Source organism: Gadus chalcogrammus, chromosome 17, assembly GCF_026213295.1.
Source record: "Gadus chalcogrammus isolate NIFS_2021 chromosome 17, NIFS_Gcha_1.0, whole genome shotgun sequence".
Taxonomy (NCBI): Eukaryota; Metazoa; Chordata; class Actinopteri; order Gadiformes; family Gadidae; genus Gadus; species Gadus chalcogrammus.
Window position 1 is genome coordinate 14,984,476 of NC_079428.1, and position 8,512 is coordinate 14,992,987.

The 8,512-nt window shown below is 42.3% G+C and overlaps 1 protein-coding gene across 1 annotated transcript in view; it reads left to right on the plus strand.

Moving 5' to 3' along the window:
• Window positions 1–64, plus strand: part of LOC130369803 (uncharacterized) — a 2,070-nt gene extending 2,006 nt beyond the window's left edge. Inside the window, exon 6 of the mRNA XM_056575360.1 lies at window positions 8–64. Coding sequence (XP_056431335.1) covers window positions 8–64 — 57 coding nt within the window. The remainder of the gene's footprint in view (window positions 1–7) is intronic.
• Window positions 65–8,512: the final 8,448 nt, after the last annotated feature.

Sequence of the window (8,512 nt, forward strand, 5' to 3'; positions counted from 1 at the left end):
CTGGGAGTCGTCCGTGGGAGTGCGGTCCTGGAGTGCGGTCCTGGGAGTGCGGCCCTGGGAGTGAGGCATAAAAACCATTTCTGGTTTTTATGCCTGCAAAATGCTTTCAGAGCGCTAGAATCACTTTTCGACCATAAACGTGTTTTTGAACTTACATTGTTGATTTCGTTCAAAACGAAAGTATTCCACTTCCAAATGGTTTAGAATGTCCCAATAACCCTTTGGTAAGCTTAGTAACACGTTTGCATCAAAATTGACAGAGATATCAACATTTCTTGTTTTTATGCCTGCAAAATGCTTTTCAGAGCGCTAGAATCACTTTTTGACCAACAATGTGTTTTTGACCTACATTGTTGATTTCGCTCAAAACTAATGTATTCCACTTCAAAATGGTTTAGTATGGCCCAATAACCCTTTGGTAAGCTTAGTAACACATTTGAATTGAAATTGACAGAGATATCAACCACATTCAACAACCACGGGTTTGGAGGCAGCGGCGACTGCACTTGGTGCCAGATCCAGGTCGTTCTTCTTGTGGCACTGGGAGTGCGGTCCTGGGAGTGCGGTCCTGGGAGTGCGGCCCTGGGAGTGCCGCCCTGGGAGTGAGGCATAAAAACCATTACTGGTTTTTATGCCTGCAAAATGCTTTTCAGAGCGCTAGAATCACTTTTCGACCATAAACGTGTTTTTGAACTTACATTGTTGATTTCGCTCAAAACGAAAGTATTCCACTTCCAAATGGTTTAGGAATGTCCCAATAACCCTTTGGTAAGCTTAGTAACACGTTTGCATCAAAATTGACAGAGATATCAACATTTCTTGTTTTTATGCCTGCAAAATGCTTTTCAGAGCGCTAGAATCACTTTTTGACCAACAATGTGTTTTTGACCTTACATTGTTGATTTCGCTCAAAACTAATGTATTCCACTTCAAAATGGTTTAGTATGGCCCAATAACCCTTTGGTAAGCTTAGTAACACATTTGAATTGAAATTGACAGAGATATCAACCACATTCAACAACCACGGGTTTGGAGGCAGCGGCGACTGCACTTGGTGCCAGATCCAGGTCGTTCTTCTTGTGGCACTGGGAGTGCGGTCCTGGGAGTGCGGTCCTGGGAGTGCGGTCCTGGGAGTGCGGTCCTGGGAGTGCGGTCCTGGGAGTGCGGCCCTGGGAGTGCGGCCCTGGGAGTGAGGCATAATAACCATTTCTGGTTTTTATGCCTGCAAAATGCTTTTCAGAGCGCTAGAATCACTTTTCGACCATAACGTGTTTTTGAACTTACATTGTTGATTTCGTTCAAAACGAAAGTATTCCACTTCCAAATGGTTTAGAATGGCCCAATAACCCTTTGGTAAGCTTAGTAACACGTTTGCATCAAAATTGACAGAGATATCAACATTTCTTGTTTTTATGCCTGCAAAATGCTTTTCAGAGCGCTAGAATCACTTTTTGACCAACAATGTGTTTTTGACCTTACATTGTTGATTTCGCTCAAAACGAATGTATTCCACTTCAAAATGGTTTAGTATGGCCCAATAACCCTTTGGTAAGCTTAGTAACACATTTGAATTGAAATTGACAGAGATATCAACCACATTCAACAACCACGGGTTTGGAGGCAGCGGCGACTGCACTTGGTGCAAGATCCAGGTTATTTCTTGTGGCACTGGGAGTGCGGTCCTGGGAGTGCGGTCCTGGGAGTGCGGCCCTGGGAGTGCGGCCCTGGGAGTGAGGCATAAAAAACATTTCTGGTTTTTATGCCTGCAAAATGCTTTTCAGAGCGCTAGAATCACTTTTCGACCATAAACGTGTTTTTGAACTTACATTGTTGATTTCGTTCAAAACGAAAGTATTCCACTTCCAAATGGTTTAGAATGTCCCAATAACCCTTTGGTAAGCTTAGTAACACGTTTGCATCAAAATTGACAGAGATATCAACATTTCTTGTTTTTATGCCTGCAAAATGCTTTTCAGAGCGCTAGAATCACTTTTTGACCAACAATGTGTTTTTGACCTTACATTGTTGATTTCGCTCAAAACTAATGTATTCCACTTCAAAATGGTTTAGTATGGCCCAATAACCCTTTGGTAAGCTTAGTAACACGTTTGAATTGAAATTGACAGAGATATCAACCACATTCAACAACCGCGGGTTTGGAGGCAGCGGCGACTGCAGTTGGTGCCAGATCCAGGTCGTTCTTCTTGTGGCACTGGGAGTGCGGTCCTGGGAGTGCGGTCCTGGGAGTGCGGTCCTGGGAGTGCGGCCCTGGGAGTGAGGCATAAAAACCATTTCTGGTTTTTATGCCTGCAAAATGCTTTTCAGAGCGCTAGAATCACTTTTCGACCATAAACGTGTTTTTGAACTTACATTGTTGATTTCGTTCAAAACGAAAGTATTCCACTTCCAAATGGTTTAGAATGTCCCAATAACCCTTTGGTAAGCTTAGTAACACGTTTGCATCAAAACTGACAGAGATATCAACATTTCTTGTTTTTATGCCTGCAAAATGCTTTTCAGAGCGTTAGAATCACTTTTTGACCAACAATGTGTTTTTGACCTTACATTGTTGATTTCGCTCAAAACTAATGTATTCCACTTCAAAATGGTTTAGTATGGCCCAATAACCCTTTGGTAAGCTTAGTAACACGTTTGAATTGAAATTGACAGAGATATCAACCACATTCAACAACCGCGGGTTTGGAGGCAGCGGCGACTGCAGTTGGTGCCAGATCCAGGTCGTTCTTCTTGTGGCACTGGGAGTGCGGTCCTGGGAGTGCGGTCCTGGGAGTGCGGTCCTGGGAGTGCGGCCCTGGGAGTGAGGCATAAAAACCATTTCTGGTTTTTATGCCTGCAAAATGCTTTTCAGAGCGCTAGAATCACTTTTCGACCATAAACGTGTTTTTGAACTTACATTGTTGATTTCGTTCAAAACGAAAGTATTCCACTTCCAAATGGTTTAGAATGTCCCAATAACCCTTTGGTAAGCTTAGTAACACGTTTGCATCAAAATTGACAGAGATATCAACATTTCTTGTTTTTATGCCTGCAAAATGCTTTTCAGAGCGCTAGAATCACTTTTCGACCATAAACGTGTTTTTGAACTTACATTGTTGATTTCGCTCAAAACTAATGTATTCCACTTCAAAATGGTTTAGTATGGCCCAATAACCCTTTGGTAAGCTTAGTAACACATTTGAATTGAAATTGACAGAGATATCAACCACATTCAACAACCACGGGTTTGGAGGCAGCGGCGACTGCACTTGGTGCCAGATCCAGGTCGTTCTTCTTGTGGCACTGGGAGTGCGGTCCTGGGAGTGCGGTCCTGGGAGTGCGGCCCTGGGAGTGAGGCATAAAAACCATTTCTGGTTTTTATGCCTGCAAAATGCTTTTCAGAGCGCTAGAATCACTTTTCGACCATAAACGTGTTTTTGAACTTACATTGTTGATTTCGTTCAAAACGAAAGTATTCCACTTCCAAATGGTTTAGAATGTCCCAATAACCCTTTGGTAAGCTTAGTAACACGTTTGCATCAAAATTGACAGAGATATCAACATTTCTTGTTTTTATGCCTGCAAAATGCTTTTCAGAGCGTTAGAATCACTTTTTGACCAACAATGTGTTTTTGACCTTACATTGTTGATTTCGCTCAAAACGAATGTATTCCACTTCAAAATGGTTTAGTATGGCCCAATAACCCTTTGGTAAGCTTAGTAACACGTTTGCATCAAAATTGACAGAGATATCAACATTTCTTGTTTTTATGCCTGCAAAATGCTTTTCAGAGCGCTAGAATCACTTTTCGACCATAAACGTGTTTTTGAACTTACATTGTTGATTTCGCTCAAAACGAAAGTATTCCACTTCCAAATGGTTTAGAATGTCCCAATAACCCTTTGGTAAGCTTAGTAACACGTTTGCATCAAAATTGACAGAGATATCAACATTTCTTGTTTTTATGCCTGCAAAATGCTTTTCAGAGCGCTAGAATCACTTTTTGACCAACAATGTGTTTTTGACCTTACATTGTTGATTTCGCTCAAAACGAATGTATTCCACTTCAAAATGGTTTAGTATGGCCCAATAACCCTTTGGTAAGCTTAGTAACACATTTGAATTGAAATTGACAGAGATATCAACCACATTCAACAACCACGGGTTTGGAGGCAGCGGCGACTGCACTTGGTGCCAGATCCAGGTCGTTCTTCTTGTGGCACTGGGAGTGCGGTCCTGGGAGTGCGGTCCTGGGAGTGCGGTCCTGGGAGTGCCGCCCTGGGAGTGCCGCCCTGGGAGTGAGGCATAAAAACCATTTCTGGTTTTTATGCCTGCAAAATGCTTTTCAGAGCGCTAGAATCACTTTTCGACCATAAACGTGTTTTTGAACTTACATTGTTGATTTCGTTCAAAACGAAAGTATTCCACTTCCAAATGGTTTAGAATGTCCCAATAACCCTTTGGTAAGCTTAGTAACACGTTTGCATCAAAATTGACAGAGATATCAACATTTCTTGTTTTTATGCCTGCAAAATGCTTTTCAGAGCGTTAGAATCACTTTTTGACCAACAATGTGTTTTTGACCTTACATTGTTGATTTCGCTCAAAACTAATGTATTCCACTTCAAAATGGTTTAGTATGGCCCAATAACCCTTTGGTAAGCTTAGTAACACGTTTGAATTGAAATTGACAGAGATATCAACCACATTCAACAACCGCGGGTTTGGAGGCAGCGGCGACTGCAGTTGGTGCCAGATCCAGGTCGTTCTTCTTGTGGCACTGGGAGTGCGGTCCTGGGAGTGCGGTCCCGGGAGTGCGGTCCTGGGAGTGCGGTCCTGGGAGTGCGGCCCTGGGAGTGAGGCATAAAAAACATTTCTGGTTTTTATGCCTGCAAAATGCTTTTCAGAGCGCTAGAATCACTTTTCGACCATAAACGTGTTTTTGAACTTACATTGTTGATTTCGTTCAAAACGAAAGTATTCCACTTCCAAATGGTTTAGAATGTCCCAATAACCCTTTGGTAAGCTTAGTAACACGTTTGCATCAAAATTGACAGAGATATCAACATTTCTTGTTTTTATGCCTGCAAAATGCTTTTCAGAGCGTTAGAATCACTTTTTGACCAACAATGTGTTTTTGACCTTACATTGTTGATTTCGCTCAAAACTAATGTATTCCACTTCAAAATGGTTTAGTATGGCCCAATAACCCTTTGGTAAGCTTAGTAACACGTTTGAATTGAAATTGACAGAGATATCAACCACATTCAACAACCGCGGGTTTGGAGGCAGCGGCGACTGCAGTTGGTGCCAGATCCAGGTCGTTCTTCTTGTGGCACTGGGAGTGCGGTCCTGGGAGTGCGGTCCTGGGAGTGCGGTCCTGGGAGTGCCGCCCTGGGAGTGCCGCCCTGGGAGTGAGGCATAAAAACCATTTCTGGTTTTTATGCCTGCAAAATGCTTTTCAGAGCGCTAGAATCACTTTTCGACCATAAACGTGTTTTTGAACTTACATTGTTGATTTCGTTCAAAACGAAAGTATTCCACTTCCAAATGGTTTAGAATGTCCCAATAACCCTTTGGTAAGCTTAGTAACACGTTTGCATCAAAATTGACAGAGATATCAACATTTCTTGTTTTTATGCCTGCAAAATGCTTTTCAGAGCGTTAGAATCACTTTTTGACCAACAATGTGTTTTTGACCTTACATTGTTGATTTCGCTCAAAACTAATGTATTCCACTTCAAAATGGTTTAGTATGGCCCAATAACCCTTTGGTAAGCTTAGTAACACGTTTGAATTGAAATTGATAGAGATATCAACCACATTCAACAACCGCGGGTTTGGAGGCAGCGGCGACTGCAGTTGGTGCCAGATCCAGGTCGTTCTTCTTGTGGCACTGGGAGTGCGGTCCTGGGAGTGCGGTCCCGGGAGTGCGGTCCTGGGAGTGCGGTCCTGGGAGTGCGGCCCTGGGAGTGAGGCATAAAAAACATTTCTGGTTTTTATGCCTGCAAAATGCTTTTCAGAGCGCTAGAATCACTTTTCGACCATAAACGTGTTTTTGAACTTACATTGTTGATTTCGTTCAAAACGAAAGTATTCCACTTCCAAATGGTTTAGAATGTCCCAATAACCCTTTGGTAAGCTTAGTAACACGTTTGCATCAAAATTGACAGAGATATCAACATTTCTTGTTTTTATGCCTGCAAAATGCTTTTCAGAGCGTTAGAATCACTTTTTGACCAACAATGTGTTTTTGACCTTACATTGTTGATTTCGCTCAAAACTAATGTATTCCACTTCAAAATGGTTTAGTATGGCCCAATAACCCTTTGGTAAGCTTAGTAACACGTTTGAATTGAAATTGACAGAGATATCAACCACATTCAACAACCGCGGGTTTGGAGGCAGCGGCGACTGCAGTTGGTGCCAGATCCAGGTCGTTCTTCTTGTGGCACTGGGAGTGCGGTCCTGGGAGTGCGGTCCTGGGAGTGCGGTCCTGGGAGTGCGGTCCTGGGAGTGCGGTCCTGGGAGTGCGGTCCTGGGAGTGCGGTCCTGGGAGTGCGGCCCTGGGAGTGAGGCATAAAAACCATTTCTGGTTTTTATGCCTGCAAAATGCTTTTCAGAGCGCTAGAATCACTTTTCGACCATAAACGTGTTTTTGAACTTACATTGTTGATTTCGTTCAAAACGAAAGTATTCCACTTCCAAATGGTTTAGAATGTCCCAATAACCCTTTGGTAAGCTTAGTAACACGTTTGCATCAAAATTGACAGAGATATCAACATTTCTTGTTTTTATGCCTGCAAAATGCTTTTCAGAGCGCTAGAATCACTTTTTGACCAACAATGTGTTTTTGACCTTACATTGTTGATTTCGCTCAAAACTAATGTATTCCACTTCAAAATGGTTTAGTATGGCCCAATAACCCTTTGGTAAGCTTAGTAACACATTTGAATTGAAATTGACAGAGATATCAACCACATTCAACAACCACGGGTTTGGAGGCAGCGGCGACTGCACTTGGTGCCAGATCCAGGTCGTTCTTCTTGTGGCACTGGGAGTGCGGTCCTGGGAGTGCGGTCCTGGGAGTGCGGCCCTGGGAGTGCCGCCCTGGGAGTGAGGCATAAAAACCATTACTGGTTTTTATGCCTGCAAAATGCTTTTCAGAGCGCTAGAATCACTTTTCGACCATAAACGTGTTTTTGAACTTACATTGTTGATTTCGCTCAAAACGAAAGTATTCCACTTCCAAATGGTTTAGAATGTCCCAATAACCCTTTGGTAAGCTTAGTAACACGTTTGCATCAAAATTGACAGAGATATCAACATTTCTTGTTTTTATGCCTGCAAAATGCTTTTCAGAGCGCTAGAATCACTTTTTGACCAACAATGTGTTTTTGACCTTACATTGTTGATTTCGCTCAAAACTAATGTATTCCACTTCAAAATGGTTTAGTATGGCCCAATAACCCTTTGGTAAGCTTAGTAACACGTTTGAATTGAAATTGACAGAGATATCAACCACATTCAACAACCGCGGGTTTGGAGGCAGCGGCGACTGCAGTTGGTGCCAGATCCAGGTCGTTCTTCTAGTGGCTCTGGGAGTGCGGTCCTGGGAGTGCGGTCCTGGGAGTGCGGTCCTGGGAGTGCGGCCCTGGGAGTGAGGCATAAAAACCATTTCTGGTTTTTATGCCTGCAAAATGCTTTTCAGAGCGCTAGAATCACTTTTCGACCATAAACGTGTTTTTGAACTTACATTGTTGATTTCGTTCAAAACGAAAGTATTCCACTTCCAAATGGTTTAGAATGTCCCAATAACCCTTTGGTAAGCTTAGTAACACGTTTGCATCAAAATTGACAGAGATATCAACATTTCTTGTTTTTATGCCTGCAAAATGCTTTTCAGAGCGTTAGAATCACTTTTTGACCAACAATGTGTTTTTGACCTTACATTGTTGATTTCGCTCAAAACTAATGTATTCCACTTCAAAATGGTTTAGTATGGCCCAATAACCCTTTGGTAAGCTTAGTAACACGTTTGCATCAAAATTGACAGAGATATCAACATTTCTTGTTTTTATGCCTGCAAAATGCTTTTCAGAGCGCTAGAATCACTTTTCGACCATAAACGTGTTTTTGAACTTACATTGTTGATTTCGCTCAAAACGAAAGTATTCCACTTCCAAATGGTTTAGAATGTCCCAATAACCCTTTGGTAAGCTTAGTAACACGTTTGCATCAAAATTGACAGAGATATCAACATTTCTTGTTTTTATGCCTGCAAAATGCTTTTCAGAGCGCTAGAATCACTTTTTGACCAACAATGTGTTTTTGACCTTACATTGTTGATTTCGCTCAAAACGAATGTATTCCACTTCAAAATGGTTTAGTATGGCCCAATAACCCTTTGGTAAGCTTAGTAACACATTTGAATTGAAATTGACAGAGATATCAACCACATTCAACAACCACGGGTTTGGAGGCAGCGGCGACTGCACTTGGTGCCAGATCCAG